Source organism: Oppia nitens, unplaced genomic scaffold, assembly GCF_028296485.1.
Source record: "Oppia nitens isolate AA-2021 unplaced genomic scaffold, nextdenovo-longstitch-racon4-pilon3 scaffold3_pilon_pilon_pilon, whole genome shotgun sequence".
Classification (NCBI taxonomy): domain Eukaryota; kingdom Metazoa; phylum Arthropoda; class Arachnida; order Sarcoptiformes; family Oppiidae; genus Oppia; species Oppia nitens.
Genome location: NW_026533221.1, coordinates 8,045,048 through 8,063,453, shown reverse-complemented (window position 1 = coordinate 8,063,453; position 18,406 = coordinate 8,045,048). Strand labels below are relative to the sequence as shown.

At 26.7% G+C, this 18,406-nt stretch overlaps 8 protein-coding genes across 8 annotated transcripts; 2 read left to right on the top strand and 6 right to left on the bottom strand.

Annotated features, from left to right (window-relative positions):
* Window positions 1-3: 3 nt before the first annotated feature.
* Window positions 4-1,699, bottom strand: LOC128958100 (carboxylic ester hydrolase-like). Its single transcript, XM_054303915.1, has 3 exons — window positions 1,567-1,699; window positions 665-1,509; window positions 4-567 (listed from the first exon to the last, which is right to left on the bottom strand). Exons 1-3 carry the CDS (start codon window positions 1,682-1,684, stop codon window positions 4-6), a joined length of 1,527 nt encoding a protein of 508 aa, XP_054159890.1. The 5' UTR covers window positions 1,685-1,699.
* Window positions 1,700-1,754: 55 nt separating this feature from the next.
* Window positions 1,755-2,190, bottom strand: LOC128958099 (fatty acyl-CoA hydrolase precursor, medium chain-like). Its single transcript, XM_054303914.1, has 2 exons — window positions 1,987-2,190; window positions 1,755-1,928 (listed from the first exon to the last, which is right to left on the bottom strand). Exons 1-2 carry the CDS (start codon window positions 2,188-2,190, stop codon window positions 1,755-1,757), a joined length of 378 nt encoding a protein of 125 aa, XP_054159889.1.
* Window positions 2,191-2,502: 312 nt separating this feature from the next.
* On the bottom strand, window positions 2,503-3,848 carry LOC128958331 (DNA damage-binding protein 2-like). Its single transcript, XM_054304171.1, has 2 exons — window positions 3,296-3,848; window positions 2,503-3,237 (listed from the first exon to the last, which is right to left on the bottom strand). The coding sequence occupies exons 1-2, from the start codon at window positions 3,715-3,717 to the stop codon at window positions 2,538-2,540; spliced, it is 1,122 nt and encodes a 373-aa protein (XP_054160146.1). The 5' UTR covers window positions 3,718-3,848; the 3' UTR covers window positions 2,503-2,537.
* A 253-nt stretch (window positions 3,849-4,101) lies between these two features.
* Window positions 4,102-5,065, top strand: LOC128957488 (histone-lysine N-methyltransferase SETMAR-like). The gene has a single exon (XM_054303255.1). It carries the CDS (start codon window positions 4,167-4,169, stop codon window positions 5,025-5,027), a length of 861 nt encoding a protein of 286 aa, XP_054159230.1. The 5' UTR covers window positions 4,102-4,166; the 3' UTR covers window positions 5,028-5,065.
* On the top strand, window positions 5,040-5,578 carry LOC128957489 (transcription initiation factor TFIID subunit 13-like). The gene has a single exon (XM_054303256.1). It carries the CDS (start codon window positions 5,087-5,089, stop codon window positions 5,474-5,476), a length of 390 nt encoding a protein of 129 aa, XP_054159231.1. The 5' UTR covers window positions 5,040-5,086; the 3' UTR covers window positions 5,477-5,578.
* A 410-nt stretch (window positions 5,579-5,988) lies between these two features.
* Window positions 5,989-7,415, bottom strand: LOC128958853 (NECAP-like protein CG9132). The gene is made up of 4 exons (XM_054304803.1): window positions 7,075-7,415; window positions 6,727-7,014; window positions 6,559-6,664; window positions 5,989-6,498 (listed from the first exon to the last, which is right to left on the bottom strand). Exons 1-4 carry the CDS (start codon window positions 7,158-7,160, stop codon window positions 6,133-6,135), a joined length of 846 nt encoding a protein of 281 aa, XP_054160778.1. The 5' UTR covers window positions 7,161-7,415; the 3' UTR covers window positions 5,989-6,132.
* A 697-nt stretch (window positions 7,416-8,112) lies between these two features.
* On the bottom strand, window positions 8,113-9,283 carry LOC128957393 (ubiquitin-conjugating enzyme E2 J2-like). Its single transcript, XM_054303138.1, has 3 exons — window positions 8,895-9,283; window positions 8,455-8,818; window positions 8,113-8,374 (listed from the first exon to the last, which is right to left on the bottom strand). The coding sequence occupies exons 1-3, from the start codon at window positions 9,035-9,037 to the stop codon at window positions 8,150-8,152; spliced, it is 732 nt and encodes a 243-aa protein (XP_054159113.1). The 5' UTR covers window positions 9,038-9,283; the 3' UTR covers window positions 8,113-8,149.
* A 588-nt stretch (window positions 9,284-9,871) lies between these two features.
* Window positions 9,872-11,185, bottom strand: LOC128958098 (transcription factor IIIB 50 kDa subunit-like). Its single transcript, XM_054303912.1, has one exon. The coding sequence runs from the start codon at window positions 11,183-11,185 to the stop codon at window positions 9,872-9,874; it is 1,314 nt and encodes a 437-aa protein (XP_054159887.1).
* Window positions 11,186-18,406: the final 7,221 nt, after the last annotated feature.

Genomic DNA, 18,406 nt, shown 5'->3' with positions numbered 1-18,406 from the left:
GAATTAATTGATAAGAAACTTATTGTGACCAAACTTAATCATTCCTCTTAGTTGAACAGTTCCAACAAATTGTGCCGATATTTGACTGTCGTTTTGTTTTTTAGCATAAAAATCGTCGAAAACTTCGCGAATAAAATAATTCCAAAAACTCAAGAAATCACTTCTAAATCCTTTTGACATTTGGGTATTCAATGACAAAATTCTTAGATAATTAGGATTTATTGTTGAATATTGAATCCAATTGATACCAAAAACGGGTGTGTATTGACCGAAGCGACCAAATCGGGCAAAGTGTGCAAAAAATTGACACATAGTTCTAATGACAGGTTCGTCATATGTTGAGGTATTGTTATCATTATATAGGGTTGGGAACAGATAGAAGATATCGTCCATATGGGACACACCGTATTGATTGCGGTGAATATTTTGTGAACCTTTGTGTTGTAGTGTACCAAATGTCTTGAGGCCTCTGTGTTCGACTACATAAAGATATGTCTGTTCAGTATTTTTTGAATGAATGTCCAGTAATAAAGTGTTGGCCGAACCATACATGAAATCACCGATAGACTGATATTTGGAAAAATAACAAAAAAATGAAGTTATAGACTAAATATTAATACAGTAATATCGGTAATTATTATTATAATTATCGATAATTGTTTACTTCAATCAGTGTAATGTCTTGTTTTTCTTTTTCAAACAACTCCTGGTTTTTATTTTGCTTCAAATATGGTTTAATTTGTACTCCAATTTGATTAAATCTATTGATATTGTAATACGGATTTGGCGTATAAATGGTATCATTGAATCTCTTAAAATAGTACCACTCAACTGATTTGGTCAAAACTTTTGCATAAAACTCGTTGTATTTGTATTTATTATACAAATAGTAAGCCTTTTCGTCAAAACTCCAGTCTCTGATTTTATCGTAATGAGTGTAAAAGTCTAGTGATCCTTCATTCAGTGTTAATCCGGCCACCATTGGTGTCTTCCAGTAGTTACCGCTGAGGAATAGCCTAATTGGTAAATCGGGTAGAATACTTGTGGACACATTTTTATCGAGAACCGGACCAAAGGTATATTGAAATTCATTGGGATAAAGACCGGGTAATCGTGAGGCAAACATCAGGTCCTCAATAGATTTCGATCGCAAACACTCTACCAATGGCTGAGAAATTCGTTCAATATTTTGATCAATTGATGAATACTTTAAGTCACAGTTTAACACTTGACTGAAATCTATAGATGTTTTAATATCCGGTATTTTAATAGCATTTGGAGTAAATACAGAACCACTTAATATCATGACGTTATGAAAGAGACCCCACGATCTGCTGGCGGTTAACAATATAGAGACAGATATGGCACCGGAATCGTGACCAAAGACAGTCACATTGTATGGATTGCCGTCAAAGGCCTGAATATTATAAGAAATCCATTTGAGTGCCTCTATTTGGTCGTGAATTCCGAAATTTCCCGGACAGAAGTCATCACCGGTACTCATGAAACCTATAATATTGTGGTATAAGTTATAATAAATTTGATTTATTTGATATGAAAAGTAACCTAATACTCCTAATCGATAGTTAATAGTGACCAAAATGACATCGTGGTCAAGAAGATATTGTGGTCCATAGAAATCTTTACCACCAAATTGAAACTCTCCGCCGTGGATGTATACCATTACCGGATAGCCGGACACTGGTCTCTGAATTACAGAGAGATTATATCAAAACATTATAGCATTTATTGTATCAAATTATACAAACAGTTCCCAACGGAACAAAGATATTCAAATATAAACAATCTTCATCTTCACGAATCAGATTATTAAGTGAAAAGTCAAATCTTTGGTAAACTTGTGGACACATCACATAATTATTGGTCACATCTTTTTCTGTTTTCCAAACCTCTGGTTGTTGTGGTAGCTGTTGAGGAAGATTTCGGTCAGAATATTCTTTTTTAGTTTATATCTACAATTAATACCTGAAACCTTAGATCTCCAACAGGAGGTCTGGAATAAGGGATACCTATAAATGAGTTGATTGTCCGCCGATTAAACTTAGAGGTGTATTCATAACGTTTGCCTCTTACGGGACCAGAATTGGTCACAACCAATGTATCGCTTTGTAATTGTGCCGAACATTGATAAATAGAAATTACGAAATAAATCCAACAGAATTTAAGCATTATTTTAAGTTTATTCATTTTTTCAAATATATGAAAACATAAATCTAAAATTATAATTATAATTATCAATCACTTGGTATTTATTTCAGGTTTCGTATCCGAGATACCCATAAATTACTGAAATTATGTAATTCTTAAGTAAACGCTATTAATCTCAACTTAAAATAAGGAAATATTGATTATTTACAAAAAATAAAATATAAAACAACTATACATTAAAACAAATAAAATATAAATACTGAATATATATATATATATATATAATTATTATATAAAATGTCTCTTAATATTAATACATTATAATTATATCGGTATTAAGTATTTTATCTATGATTTTGCGATTATTTTCAATCACTATCAATAGATTCAAAAATGATGAGATTCTGTCCTTTAATGGCTGCGATTATATCACCGGATGTATTGAATTGAGAGATAGATATAACACCTGGATTTCCATCTGAAAGACTAGACTTGATTTGTCCATTTTGAGGATCAATGACATCAACAGCTTGTGGTCTATCATAATAGTGTCCGCTCACCGATGGATTTGAACTGAATGTTCCGATAAGAAACAGTTCGCATAATGGATGCCATTTAGCTTTGAGAAGACAAAATCGTTGTGTCTGTTCGTGACAATGCTTTATACACCTTTCCAATTGCCAATTGGGTCCCCGATAGACACTGATCTCATCAAAATAGTTTGTAATTAAAAGTGTTGATCCGTTGACAAGAGAAAATGTGGCCGAATTTAACGGATGGCTATGTCTTATGTTAAGCAACGGTTTAGAGCAATGACTAGAAAACATTCGGGTGTCCCATAACTTGGCCGTACAGTCAATGGATGCCGTAATAAACAAATCGCTATTAAATTTATTGAATTCTGTGTGCAATATATTGGAGTTGTGGACACCAATACTGAAACAATTGGTTTTACTATTAACCAAACTTTCCGATTCACACGAAGGCATTAAATGTATAGTTCCTCTGCTGTCGCCGGCGACCAATAACTTCCGCTGAGGACATACGTCTATACAGGAGAATCGGGAGCTAATGGATATCACAAACAAATTTTTAAGTATTTCTTTAGCACAAAACCCAGACATACCTCGAATAAAACTCATCCGAAATATACGTGTCTTTAAGGATTATTTCATCTCTACCATCGAGACGTTGTTTGATTATCTTTCCAGATGTCGATGACGTGTAATACCAATTAGTGTCTAACAAATCACACTTAATATCTGTTATTTGTTGTCCTCGACCTCCGCCTCTATGACACAGTTTCACAGTCCGGTTCTTGAGATCAACTAACGAAATATCGCCGCCACGGGAACCGATTAATACTAGATTATAGTCGGGATGCCATTCAAGCGCAGACACCATCTTATTAAAGATATGTTCATAAGTATGAGTGACCGACATATTGGCCAAAAACGAACTGCCAGTCAGTATGTCGGCAACAGTTCGGTGACCAACTGAGCCCTGCCGAAGCCCATGCCATTTGCCAATAATACTTTTAGTCATCATATAATGATAATTGTATTGTTAAGAACCAGTCGGTAACATACGATGACCAGCGATGGTCAGTACGGCGGCTAATGTTATGGTCAATGTTGTCATTATTATTGCATATGTTTTGTCATTATATTTGAAAAAACAATAATAAATACAAATACACTATAAATACAATTAATGTTATTTAATGAGACAACAAATTATTAAAAATTTTATTACATATAATTTAAAGATGACATTAAAAATAGTATTCAAATAGTATTGAATTAATTTGTAATCAATGAAAACATACGATTCTATCGATGCAATTGTGGACAATGTTTCAAATTTCGGTCAAACAAACAGTATTGCCGTTAATTAGGTTAACCTGTAGATTGATATTTGTGTACCTTTTCATATGGAGTCCACAAATACAATATAAAAGCAATCGATAATCACTTGAGTATTGATCTCATGTTTGAATGAATCAAAACTCAGACTCAAGAAGTCGACGAAGAAGTGGTGGTCAACTGATCGATGATAATCAACAACAAAGAGATTACTTATCAGATCTTAAATACACTAAAATTGTCACAAATATAATCGTCACCGAAGACAACGATTTAGACGACAAAGATTTGTGCGGATGTCGAGTGGACTGTCGTTGTTGTGATAATCAATGGCCAGAGGATATCAATCCAGAAGAAGAACATTGGTGTCAATGTAGTCAAAGTAGATGTGATGTTGACTTCAATTACGATACAAATGGTCTTTTGATGAACTTTACGAAACCGATTCACGAGTGCGGAGATAATTGTTTTTGTAATTCCAGCGATCAGTTGAAGATTAAGTGTTGGAATCGTTACACTCAAAGACAAATTATATTCAATACACAACTATTTATTCATCCGATTAAAGGTTACGGTTTAAGGACATTGAGTGACCTAAAAACGGGTCAATTTGTGACTGAATATTGCGGTGAAGTTATCGACCGAATTGAGGCCTACAAGAGATTTGGCGAACAAAATGAAGAAAAACATAATTATATTCTGATATTTAGAGAACACTTCGGCAAAGATATCATATTTGAAGTGATAATTGACGCAAAATATTACGGAAACGACTCGAGATTTATTAACCACAGTTGCGATCCTAATCTAATAGCACTTCCTGTAAGAAGTGATTCATTGCGGCCAAGAATTTGTTTATTTGCTATAAAAGATATCACTTCTGGAACTGAATTATCTTATAATTACGGTTCAAATGATAGTCCATTGAGTACTAAGAAGTGTTTTTGTGGTTTTCAGAAGTGCAGAGGTTTTATGCCTAAAGATAATTATTAATTTTTTTTATTAAACCCATTGAATAATACCGTTAATTGTTTTTATATTAACTTTAAATAATGTCCACAAATATCGCCGATGAGACGGATGAGGAAGTGATTCATACAGTTGAACGCCAGGAAACAACTGACAATCAATCGATTGACAAAAAGAAGCGTATTTTCTCTAAAGAACTCAGATGTATGATGTATGGCTTCGGTGATGATCACAACCCATACACAGAATCGGTTGATATGTTGGAAGATATGGTGATTCAGTTTATCGGTGAAATAGCACTCAGAGCTATGGATATCGGAAGATCCGGTCGGGTTTCAGTTGAAGATGTCATGCATTTGGTACAGAAAGACAATCGAAAATATGCCAGAGTTAAGGATTTGTTAACCATGAATGAAGAGCTGAAAAAAGCAAGAAAAGCTTTCGATGAGGTCAAGTATGTCCAGTCGGCTTAACTCACAATTACCGGTAGTTGTCGTCAACGCACACAACATTCATAGCATCGATTTATACCAATTTATTAGTCAACTTTAATTTATTTTTATTACATTTAATGTATTTTAAAAGCCATTTCAATCATTTAAAATTAATTTAATAAATATTATTTAATTGATAACTTGGAATTTTCAGAAATAATTATATATTTAGACAATAATAATGGCGCAATAGTAATGCATTAATATAATTTTACTGGTTTTAAACATTTAAAAACTAATTAAAATTTACATTAAAATTTTGTTAAGAATACAATAAATTTATTATATTATCGGTAAAATAACAACTACTGTATACTAAAATCAATATATTATTTACAATTGGTTTACTATAGATAGTGATTTAGTTGTGATTATTTGTTTCTAAAATTATTACAAATTAATACATGACAATAATTAATATAATAGTTATAGAGTATATATATTGCTTAACAAAAATATATAAATTATAATTGAAAAAAGTATTAATATTTAATAAAATATAATATTCAAAAATCAAACCCATAGTCCATATAATAACATTCATTATCACCAAATTTCGTTTAAAATCTACTTAAAGTTATAATAAGTTAAATAAATACTTAATTTATTTTATTTAATGATTTTTGAAAACTAATTTATGAGAACTGATCCCAAGATGTGGTGTTAACATTGCTTTTATTAGATGTAGTGGTAATCGACTCAAAATCGCCGAAAAGATCATTATTATTGATGTTTGTATTAGTTGTAGATTCAGTCGTATTAATGGAACCAATACTTAACGCATTTATGTCAAGTAATAAATCATTTTCCTGTTTTGTATTATTTGTCACTGGATTTGCTTTTGCTGTCGATGTGGAAGTAGTAGTATTGGGAGAGCTCTTAGTTGGACCACCTTTAGCTGCTCCTGGAGGTGGAGGTAGTAAAATGCCTCCACTGCCTAATGCAGTTGCGGCTGATTTAACGCGCGGCCGATTTGATGAACTGTTTGAACCACTCTTTTTCTGTAATTAATTTCAATTAGTTATTCTTAAGAACAACAAAACAAGTGGTAAATCACTTACGATATTGAGATTAACTTTAATAGTCTGTCCTTCTTTGAAACCCAAGTCTAGTTTTGGTTGACTATCTTCGGGTTCTTTCTCTATCTTTTCCTCGATTTCAAGAGCTCTTAAATTGACAAATAAATCATAAACAGTGGACACAAAAAACAATAATCAAATCAATTATACTTAAAGTGGTCCTGAAGTGCAACGTTAAGATCAAAGCTGTCGCCGCGATCTGAGAAACCAATTCCGATGAAAGCGTTGCGGCCGTTGTCGTCCTGAAGTCGGATAACAAAATAACGGCTGGAATCAGATACGGCTTCAACGGCCACTCCCGGGTATTTGTCAATCGGACTTTTGCCGAACAATTCGCCACTCATTTTGTCTTCAAGTTTTAAAATGCATTCTTTGCCTTTGGCTACTAATCGCAATCTTCCCGTCCAATCGGGTGCATCCAGTTTCCAATCGGCCGCTCTGGTCATCGGTAAAAAATACTATTAATAAAAATGTCAACAAATTCAATGAGTGGCCAACCGATGGGCTCTGTTTGTTGTTTTCGGCGGAATCTTATATATAAAGACATCACTCTTCACGAGTAGTACTCTCTCGTAGTCTTCCATTCTTCGTTCAAATCGGTGACCAAATGTGTGACCAAATCAGTGGTCAATCAATTGGTTTGCTTTTGAGTCTTAAACTAAACACACAATCAATCTGTTTGTGAATCACTGAAAATCTGCCCCTTTTTTGACACAAATAATGTGTTTCATTGAATACAACAATCAATGACTTTTCCAATGCATTGATAATCACTATATAAGGGATCAGTTATATTGTAATCCCTTTTATGTCACACTTTATGTCACATACTATTGACCAGTGAATCGACTTAAAGGTTAACATTTCTCACAACAATTATGTGTCAATTGATTATCAAATAAATTATTAATAAATGATTTTAAAAATATATTTTTATTATAGAGTATTAAAGTAATTACAGGACATAGTAATAGAAAAATTAAGTTAATATTAATTATAATTGTCATTAAATTTTTATAATTAACCGAAATGTTTAATTATAATATTCCTAAAATATTATAAATAAATATATTGATTACAATAAAATCATAAATTCAATATATATTTTTAAAAAATGGTTTCATTTTATTAAATATCTTTAAAACTTCAACAATTAAATATACAATAAATTCAAACAATGAGCACATTTTTTTGCTATACATTTACAATAAGTTACACAGTATTTGAAAACGATTACAATATATGGTAACTAAATTTGTTGGAAGATAGCTAAACAATTAAATGAAACAAAATGTAAAAAATTACTAAACAATTGGAGAAATTCATAATATTTTACAAAATATAATAATTAGTTTTTAATTTGTTAAAAATGTCATCAAATATTAACAAATACGCAAAGCATTCAAATATTTGTAACTAAAATACAACGACAATTAGTTAATAAAATAAAAATTTATATCCAAATATACTGTATATATAATATATACGGTATATTACAATAATGTATATATATATATATWTATATATATTTATTTTTTCTAAGTTTATCACATAAAATGGATTCAATGGATAATCAATCGCTGGTTTCACTGATACTCAAGAGAACCCACCGAACGGTGTACATGAAGGCCACAAAACCGACGATCACTACAACATTGGTCATCGCATTACTGAAGAAACCGTTTTCTTGATTGGCTCTGAATCCCGATCGCAACGAATTACCCAATTCGGTGACTCTTCCGCTCACACTATTCATCGCTTCTTTTGATTGTCTCAAACGAAGAGTTTCTTTCATTTCCTATTATAAATCAAAACAATTTTATCAAAAAAGACAATCAATTAATTAGTTTAAATAAATTTTGTAATCACAACACAAACCTCAACTAAATCGGCGAAAAGTTCAACAAAAACCTTATTTTTAAGATTGAATTCAAGACTTTGTTGCGCTAATAATTTCTTCTCGTAATCAGATGTCTCAATGGATCCCATCGTAGGGTTCTTTTCGACCATAAATGACAACAAACCGGTCAAAATAGTGGACACACTCCACGCCGGGTTCCACGAATCGGGATGAAAGTCACTGATCGATAGACACAGTCTAACGCCGCACTTAAAGCGACCGTTTGGTGTCAACATGTAAATGGCCGGAGGTTTGAACGGAAACTCCGACGGGAATTGTAGTTTTCCGTGATATACTCCGCCGTGATATGGCGTTCCTTCGGGACCGCGAACCACGTAATGCCTATAATTATGGACAATAGTAGTCATAATCTATGATATAATATATGATCACTATATTGGATATATATATCTCATACCACTCGAGGATATTGTTATGGAGTGGATGTGCGGACACATAGGGAACGGCGTCTTTAAGGATACGCATGTAATCCTGTTTTAGCCGTTGTGTAGCTGTCGTACCCTTCAGTGTCCGCCTTTGGGTCGCTATATGACCACTCATCGCACCGTACCTTATGATTAACTGCCAGTCCTATAGATTTACACAACTGTCCCAATAATAACAACTGTTATAACAATGATTTGATGACTTCAATGGTATTCAATAAATTCAATTACTTTTAATAATTAAGTCCCAAATCATTGACTTTATTGTTATAACAATTTTATGACACAATTGAGTCACAAGTATTGGACAGACATTACATAACATATGATATGAACATTGATTTGAGTCAACTGTAGGGCCGATAGAGTGCGATATTAGTGCCAATTGTATTGACTATTGACTAATCATTATATCATTAAATTTAATATTAATAATCATATAATTCACTAATATTTTAATTGATTTTATCAAAAATAACTGTATATTATTTTAGTACAGGTATTGTACTGTATATTAAAATATTAATAATTTAATTTATGTAAAATATATAATTTATATTTCATTAATTTTATTAAAATATAAAAAATATTATTAATGATACTTAAATTGTTATTATAATAGTTTTATATATATATATATAAATGATTTTTTAATGTACTAACAATTTGGATTTTTATAGTTATATTTATACTGTAATTAACAAAATTTATAATTGTTTTATTCACATTGATTTGACAATTAAATAAATATACTTTTTATAAGTTAATCAAATTTTTAAAAAATTAGTTAATATATGATATAAAAACTATAAATTATATATATATATAATGTATAATAAACCGGATAAATGTAGTGAACAGGTATTCAAAGACCGGAATAAATGAAACAAATTATTAGAAAATTGGATATATCTTTACAATCAATATATAAAAATAAGATAATATTTTCTTAATTTTTGTCTAATTCTTCGAGTTTTCTCATCTTTTTATGCAATTTTTTAATGCATTTGATCTCAGCATCACTTCTTAAATATTTGTCTATTTCGGTGTCAGATATATCCGGTTCTTCATTTTCTTCCTCTTCCTCTCTGACAAAGACTTGGTTAGAGTCACTATTCTTGAGTCCAGATCTGTGGTAATAGACTTTTCTTTTAAAGTTATTCATCCATTGCTTGTCGTTATCGTCACTGTAATTGTCTTCCTGTGGTATCGTCTCTGTTGTTATTGACTTTGGCTGTTGTTGTTGTCTATCGTTTAACTTGTTATAGATCTCAGCTCTCAAATCAAAAATAAGTGAATTAGAGTATTGGATAATATCATCGACAAAGAGGGCGACATTGTTTCGATGAACTCTTGTAGACTTCAACTTAACCATTGGTATGTTTTTCGCCAGTTTGATAAATATGTCGTTTTGTTCCTTCACTCTGTCCACTATAGTCACTGAAGATCTGATCATAAATTTCTTACAAAAGTGTGCGAACTTGAAGTTCATTCTTTCCAATGGTTTTAATGACTTCCAACCCAAATATGTGGCGGCAGTGATGACATAAAGTGGTGATCTTCCCTCAACCAGCCAACAGGCCTTCTCTATGCTCACAATATCCATAACGCGTTTAATTAGTGCTTTGTCTTCATGAGAGTCGATATCATTTTCAACGATCTTTATTATACCCATCTCTTTGAGTACCGACGGCACTAACTCTTCAATTGGTTTTGTAATTGGTTTGCATTCTGGAAAAACTTCGACAAAAACTTTGTATATTTTATTGAAATCAAATACATTGCAAGGGATGGGTAGTCCAGAGCACATGTAGTGTATGGCAATTGGATGATCGTTAATCATGAGTGTGACATAAGCACAAACTGCAGCTAATATTTGTTTTGTCCGAAGAGAACATCTCAAGAAGTTCTTATGATTCCAAGCTTTCGAGTAATATCTCTTCAGATATTCTTTCATATCATTAGTGAAGTAGTAGTGATCGGCCAATGTTTCGGCAATTTTCATGCCGTGTTGTCGGGCGTGTGTCAGACCATTGTTTTGCATTACATGTGCGTACAGTTCATAGCGTACGCTGGCGTTCATCGATTGATTGGCAAACCGATGACTATCGTTGGCAAATGTCGGCTGATTGTGATCTGCGGCCAACTCTAGACCCGAATCATCAGCTCTTCCACAACCCGTGCAAACAATATGACCGGATTCGTTGTCCAACTCTGACCCACAGTTACCACATCCACCATATCTTAACAAACTTTCAGACATTTCTTATATATAATTATTATAAAGTTTATAATCATTTAATAATTCAATAATTAATATAATATTAATTCAAATTCAAATGTTAGTCGTTATAAAAAGTTAAACACATGTCAAATGACAAACACATTAACAATAGACAAAAGTTTCACATTTTTTTAGTCATTTTTGATTTAATAAGATTTTATAAATGTATAATAAGTACTAAACTTAATATTCAAATATATTTTAATCCCTAATCTAAACATAAATGCAATTTTTATATTAATATAAAGGTTACTAAACTTGACATTTATTAGTAAATTAAAGTCTAAATAACAAACAGATTATAATGAATTAGTAATCAATTCTAATAGTAGTTGTAGTACTGTATGAATATTTATAATTTATAAAATTAAATGATTTATTGAATATAATATTTTTAATTAATTGTAATTTATTTTTAATAAATAGTTTAKTAACAAATATTTCTTTGTCTTCTATAATAATAATCATTTAAAATATATATAAATTATTTGTTTTAAAATTGAAAGCACTCTAATTGATTGTCCGACTTATAGTATAGTTGTCTATAAAGCAAAAGCACTAAACAATTAATAACTTTGAAATATTATACATTTATTTAAATATAATTAATTATTATTACCAGGGTTGGAAAAATACCAAATTTTGACTTTGTTAAATATAGTATAATACAATGTACTGCATATATTATACCATTTTTAAAACTAATATATAATAGGTTTTAAAATATTAAGTAAAAATATAATTTCTAGAATTCCTATTATTATAATAATCATTATTTCTAAATAATAATAATAATGAAATAATTTAAAATAAAAAATAATAGTAAATTTATATTTGTTTTAAAACATAGTTTACTTTTCTCATATCAATGCTTCTAACACTAGGTGGCAGTAATTTTTTTGTAAGTTAAATTAGCCATATATTATAAATTATATTATACTGTATAATACGCTTTGTATTATACAAACATTTTGTCTCTGCCAACACTGATTATTACACTACATGTACATGACATGTATGTATCCATTTATAGTAAAATATTTTGCAAAACAGTTAGTTGTAGTTTATTTGTAAAATAATTTTCAAAATATTTTCATTATTTTATTAATAGTAGATTTAATATTGTATTTAAAATTTAATATATAATTTTTCATTTCTTGTATTCAATTTAATTAAATTAGATAATTATAACTATTTTTTGTAATATTGGTTTGGTTTTTGTGTCTGTAATATGTTTGATACAAATAGAAAAATGTTTGCAATATTTCTATTAAATTTTTTTGAGAAATGATTTTGTTTTTTATTATAAAACAAATATGACATAAATTTTTATGTCACACATTTAAAGTAGGGCTCTCTATGTTTAGCTCAATCACTATAACGGTTGTGATTGCAATCGTTTAGATTTTTGTTGTGATAAATGATTGTCCGTTAAACTTGTTTGTAATAAAAGATTCAATTTTTAGAAAAAAGTTTTAAAGTTACAAAATACATACTAAAAAAATTGAGATATTTTTTATTTATTTGTTATTAAGTTTAAAGTTAAATATTCTGTATTCAAACCAATATTGTTATAAAAGAATATTTCTGGAATTTTCTTATACTAACAGATAAGAAATCTGTACTATATTTTAGTAAAAATATTATGATTTCATAAAATATTTATTATATAAAGTTATCTTATAATTCATAACAATAAGTATAAATTAAGTTACTAAATATTTGTTGCATATGCGTAAATTATCAATTATGATTAGTTTAAACAAATAATATTTGTTTTTAAGCTGTGTAATTATAAAGTTATAATGGGTTAAAAATAAATTGAAGTGAGCATATAATAATTTATTATTAAATTTATAACATTTAATATCTAAATTGTTTATTAATTAATTAAATTGTTATTTATGTGAATATAAAAATATTATATTTATGTTTAGTTTATTTTGTCTCTTATAACAAAAATGAGATATAAAATAAAAATTTTCCAGAAATTTTGCGAAAGTAAAAAACATTACCAACACTAATTGAAAATTCTTAACGTTTCAAATAAATTGAAGTTTTATATAATATATGTATAGAATATTCTATATTAAGTTCAGATTTAAAGCAATAAATTCTTATAACAAAATATTTTTATGGCATTTAATATACAAGATATACTTATATATATATATAATATATATAAATTTTACAATATATAAGGAAAAATTTAGATAAATAAAACAGTATTTTATTCAATATTTTATACTTTAAAAAACGATTTTTACATCCATATGAGTCCATTGCATTTGATTCAATTATAAATAAATAACACACAATCATAAAATATAAGTTATTTGTCTTATATTTTTAAAATTAAACATTATTGAGACATTTTATATTTAAACTATAAAAACAATGTAATATAGTAAAGTAAAAAATGGTTTTATTTGTTTAAGTAAATCGTCTCTATTTATATCAATATATTGTTTTATTGTTTAAATCTACTTATTTTTGTTTAATATAAAATAAGAAATATGAGAGTCTTTCATATTTACTAAAATATCATTTGATTTTCAATAATTGGTTTTTATAGTAAAAGATAGTATGAATTGAATTTATGGACAAATACTTGGTTTGACAATAAATATTATTATTATTGTTAGTATTATTTATGTTTTTGATAAAATATATGACCGTTTGGGATACCAATTGGTAAATGTTTAGCCAAAATTACATTCAGTCAACCAATAAATCTATTTATTTAAACAATAATATATTTGAGTCATCATTTAGATTACAATAAATCCTATAATAACTTAAATGACAATCAATGTGTTTAACGCTTTTATACTTAACATTATATAATAGGTCCCAAACCACTTATAAGTTATAACTGACCGAAAATTACACAATTATATCGATTTATTGTTAAATATAACTGCATTTTCATATAAAACCACAGTATTTTATAATACATGTGTAAAAATAATATATTTAATATCTAAATACTTGAAATAAAAAAATCTTTATAATATATTATAAGTTATCTCTAATTATTATAATAGTAATATAATTTTAGTTATATAGCAAATACTATACATTCGATGTGTAAGTATTATAACTTAAAATACTAATAAAATCATAAATAAATGTTAGTATAATTAATTATATATTAATTATTAAATTATTATACATAATTAAAATTTGATTTCATAATAAACAATTAAAATATAAATTACAATCTATTGTATTTGTCATATTAACAATTTAATAATATTGTTTAGAGTTAATTATAAACTTTATTTTAATATCAGACTCCCCACTCATGATCTATTTTGAATATCTGGTAAACAATATTTTAATAACAAAATAATAGAAAATTATATATACTGTATAATTTTGTTTTTGATTATTTATTATTTAATTGTAAGGTTAACCAAATGATTGCATATAACTTCTTTTAAGAGACAATTTCAGTGCAAATATCTGTTCAATCATATAAGTTAATAAAAATTGATTAATTAAAAATAAATTCATTATAAAATTGTTTTTAACTTTTATCATTTTTATATGCAAAATATGGTTTACTATATATTCAAAGTAAATCATGAGTCGGGAGTCTGTTATTAAGATATTGCCAATTATATTATAATAGATCACAAATAATTGTACAAAATTAAATATAAATTATAATATTTACAATATATATTATAGTATAATACCTTTAAAATATTTAATATATTGATTTAATAATTGTAATCATTGGTAAAACTAATATTTATGTGAAAGTCTTACTAATTAATGAATTGCCAATTATTTAAATTTTATAATTTTGAAATATTTGATTCAATATTGTTTGCTATAAATGTATTTGACTGAAACCCTACAAAAAATAAATATAAGTAATATGAGTAAAACAAAAGCAATTGTTTGCTTAAATTTTATTTATTTTCGACATTTATTTTTATTAAACATCTAATATAAAAATGGTCTAAAAGTTTGAGTTTGAGTTTTTGGATAAATTTATCTTAATTTGATGATTGCCTTCAAAGTAAATATTGACTATTTCTATAAAATACGGAAACAAACCGTAATTTGATGCCTGTATAGAGTCTATACACTATTTGATGGTTTTGATAAATAATAACAATATCATAAATACAGTATTTGAAAATTATTTTGACTTTATACTAATATCTTCAACGTTATATGAAATCAATTTGACATAATTCAAACATTTAATTATTAAATATGATCATATATGATGTCATATGTATTTTGAATGATATAAAACTTAAACTAAAATACACATTATTTAAAAGCAGTTTATTTTAATTACAATTTAACATAAATAATAAATTAAGTAATTTTGAACTAATTTTTAAGTTTAAATAATTTCTTCTAAAATCTATTTGTTATACAGAATCGTATATAATATTAATAATTTTTTATATCAATCAGATAATTAATTGTAATATATCTATAATATTTAATATTCTGTATAATACAGTATAATAAAATACAAATTAATAATAAATATATAACACACTGTTTTTTGTAAATAATATAAAACAACATTATTGTTCAAAAATAAATTTAATTTAATAAACAGATATTTTATTTCTGATTATACTATATTTTTAATGACCACTCATTGCTATATCTTATTATATCTTAAGTCCAATAAAAAGATACACCACTTGTGTATAGATTTAAAGGCACCAATAAAAATAAACGACAATATATGATATAAATATAGAGTATACACCGATATATATTTTTACATATAATACTTAAACCATATATAATGTTAAAATCATATAACAAACAGTTATCACATTTTATTGATATTACTTTATTTTTCTTTCTTGGTTTGGTTTGGTTTTATTTTATAATATAAGTAATATATTTAATAAAATATAAAGTAATGTAATATTATGCAGACTAGACTTGAGAAACCTAATCGAATATGCCTTAAAACCTAAACAAATCTTAATATTTATTATTTATGAATTTATATATACAGTATATTTAATAGAAATTATAAAATTTATTTGTAATAATTTGAATATAAAACACTATTACAATTAAAAAAATAAAATATAGTGTTTTTAATTGAGTATATATCGTATTACAATTATTAGTTTCACATTAAAATTGACAAAAAAACAATTTTTTTGTTTTTTATTATTTAGCCGAACAAAACCGTTTAAGACTCACTACTCTAATGTAAAGTATTTAGATATTCACTTACTTTAAATTCTCTCTCTCTCTCTCTCTCTCTCTCTCTCTTTATTCGTCAAAATATTTTACTTTTATATCTCAAACATTATATTTTATTAATGTATTTTTGACATTAAATTTGACATTATCTGCCATTTGGTATAAATATTTCTTATATTAAACTCCAAAATATTTTCATACCATAACTAAGTATTTAATAAAAATAATGCATTTAAGAGAACTTTTGCATTAAGTTTTCAAATAAGAATAATATTTAACATTCAAATTATTTTATATATTAAACTACTATTTTTATATTACAAGTTATACTACTATAATATTGTCTGTATTAAAAAATGTTATATACAAGTGATATAAACTATAATGGAATTTATATTCATTTTGATAATTATTTTGATTTTGTTTAATTAAAATTTAAGTAAATTTTTGATATCGAGATATCTAATATATTTTGAAATTTTTATATATTTTCCAACATAATAATTTTTAAAATTCTAAAAATATAATAAAAATAACTTTGAATATTAATATTTCAATATAAAGTAAAATGTATCATTTTAATTTTATAATTGTTGAGTTTTATTTACACTATACTACTGGTATATTATATTATTATTATTATTTCAAATGTAATACAATAATTTTAAATATAATTGAGAAAATATAAACAATTAACACAATGAATAGTTTATTAATATACATCATATAGAGAGTAATTAGTATATTTAAATGTAAAATTAAAATTAAATTAAAAAGTAAAATTTAATAGTTATTTATTTATATTACTATAAACATAAATATAAATATAAGGGTGCAAATATATTGTATAATGATTAATATTGATATGAAAGAAATATATATATTATATATATTGATATCATTCATTAAACAATGTTTTGCTTGAAATGACAATCAGAGTAAACAAGTTGTGGCATTCATATCACTATTAATGGCACCAAACCTATTGTCTTATCATTGAATTGCAGACTTTTATTTAACAAAAAGACAAATAAGCTTAACATCAAAAACATTATAAACAGAAACTGTATTATATAGTATAATGTATAAAATGTTATATAAAAATACATTTTGTTTAACTTGAAATTACAATAACATATATATTTATAATATATTATATAAACTATCATTGAATAAAATACATAATCATTGAATACCAAAACAATAATAACTTTGAAACATTACACTTAAACACTAATATAGTATTTTATATTATATTATATGATTGCATAAATTTACAAAAGATTATGTAAAGTTATATTTTTATGTTTTAAAATAAATTGTATTTTAAGATTCAAAAGCAATAAATAAATTTACAGTAAATGTAAATTACAATTTATTATTTATATTAAATATAATATAATAACAAATTAATGATTAGTATAAAGTCTAAACTTGATTACAATATAGTTATAGTTATAATAAGTTAAATAGTTTTTAATGTACTATACTTTCTCTTTGAGTAACTTTATGTTAGAAGAACTGATGTTTCAAAACGAGTGCTTTAATTATAAATTAATGATTTTTCTATTTCTTTACATTGTTTTCTGTTTTCAAACAAATGGAAAACGGAAAGTGAGAAAAGTATATCTGAAAGAACAATAAAAATATAAATTATAAATTTTATGCCTTCCATTTGGATCCCTTTCCTCGTATAACCACTCCATTACATATCATTGTTCTCTACATGAGATGAGATCATCATTTGCCACAAGAAATGGAAATCAAAAAGAGAAAAGTTTTTTAGTTTTATGCTATAATTTAGATGATAGAAAACCTTTAATAAATGATATGACGGTATGTCTGACCAAAAATAGCAGTCAATTCATGAAATAAAACGATAGAAATACCACCCATTGATTGTGAGTTTGACTTTTGTCTTAAAACAACTCTTTTTAATAAAAACTTTACTCTAAATCTCATTTGAAGCACTTCTTGTGATTAACTATTATATAG

Coding starts and splice junctions, on each gene's coding strand:
- LOC128958099 (XM_054303914.1), bottom strand. CDS start 2,190: ATGCTTAAATTCTGTTGGATTTATTTCGTAATTTCTATTTATCAATGT. Junction 1,929..1,986: donor TTGGAGATCTAAGGTTTCAG/GTATTAATTGTA, acceptor CTTCCTCAACAG/CTACCACAACAACCAGAGGT.
- LOC128958853 (XM_054304803.1), bottom strand. CDS start 7,160: ATGGAAGACTACGAGAGAGTACTACTCGTGAAGAGTGATGTCTTTATA. Junction 6,665..6,726: donor GCACTTCAGGACCACTTTAA/GTATAATTGATT, acceptor TGTCAATTTAAG/AGCTCTTGAAATCGAGGAAA. Junction 6,499..6,558: donor TTAAAGTTAATCTCAATATC/GTAAGTGATTTA, acceptor AATTAATTACAG/AAAAAGAGTGGTTCAAACAG.
- LOC128957489 (XM_054303256.1), top strand. CDS start 5,087: ATGTCCACAAATATCGCCGATGAGACGGATGAGGAAGTGATTCATACA.
- LOC128958098 (XM_054303912.1), bottom strand. CDS start 11,185: ATGTCTGAAAGTTTGTTAAGATATGGTGGATGTGGTAACTGTGGGTCA.
- LOC128957488 (XM_054303255.1), top strand. CDS start 4,167: ATGAATCAAAACTCAGACTCAAGAAGTCGACGAAGAAGTGGTGGTCAA.
- LOC128957393 (XM_054303138.1), bottom strand. CDS start 9,037: ATGAGTGGTCATATAGCGACCCAAAGGCGGACACTGAAGGGTACGACA. Junction 8,819..8,894: donor CATAACAATATCCTCGAGTG/GTATGAGATATA, acceptor CCATAATTATAG/GCATTACGTGGTTCGCGGTC. Junction 8,375..8,454: donor TTTTCGCCGATTTAGTTGAG/GTTTGTGTTGTG, acceptor GATTTATAATAG/GAAATGAAAGAAACTCTTCG.
- LOC128958100 (XM_054303915.1), bottom strand. CDS start 1,684: ATGGTATACATCCACGGCGGAGAGTTTCAATTTGGTGGTAAAGATTTC. Junction 1,510..1,566: donor CTATCGATTAGGAGTATTAG/GTTACTTTTCAT, acceptor ACAATATTATAG/GTTTCATGAGTACCGGTGAT. Junction 568..664: donor AAGACATTACACTGATTGAA/GTAAACAATTAT, acceptor TCCAAATATCAG/TCTATCGGTGATTTCATGTA.
- LOC128958331 (XM_054304171.1), bottom strand. CDS start 3,717: ATGATGACTAAAAGTATTATTGGCAAATGGCATGGGCTTCGGCAGGGC. Junction 3,238..3,295: donor TCGGATGAGTTTTATTCGAG/GTATGTCTGGGT, acceptor GATATCCATTAG/CTCCCGATTCTCCTGTATAG.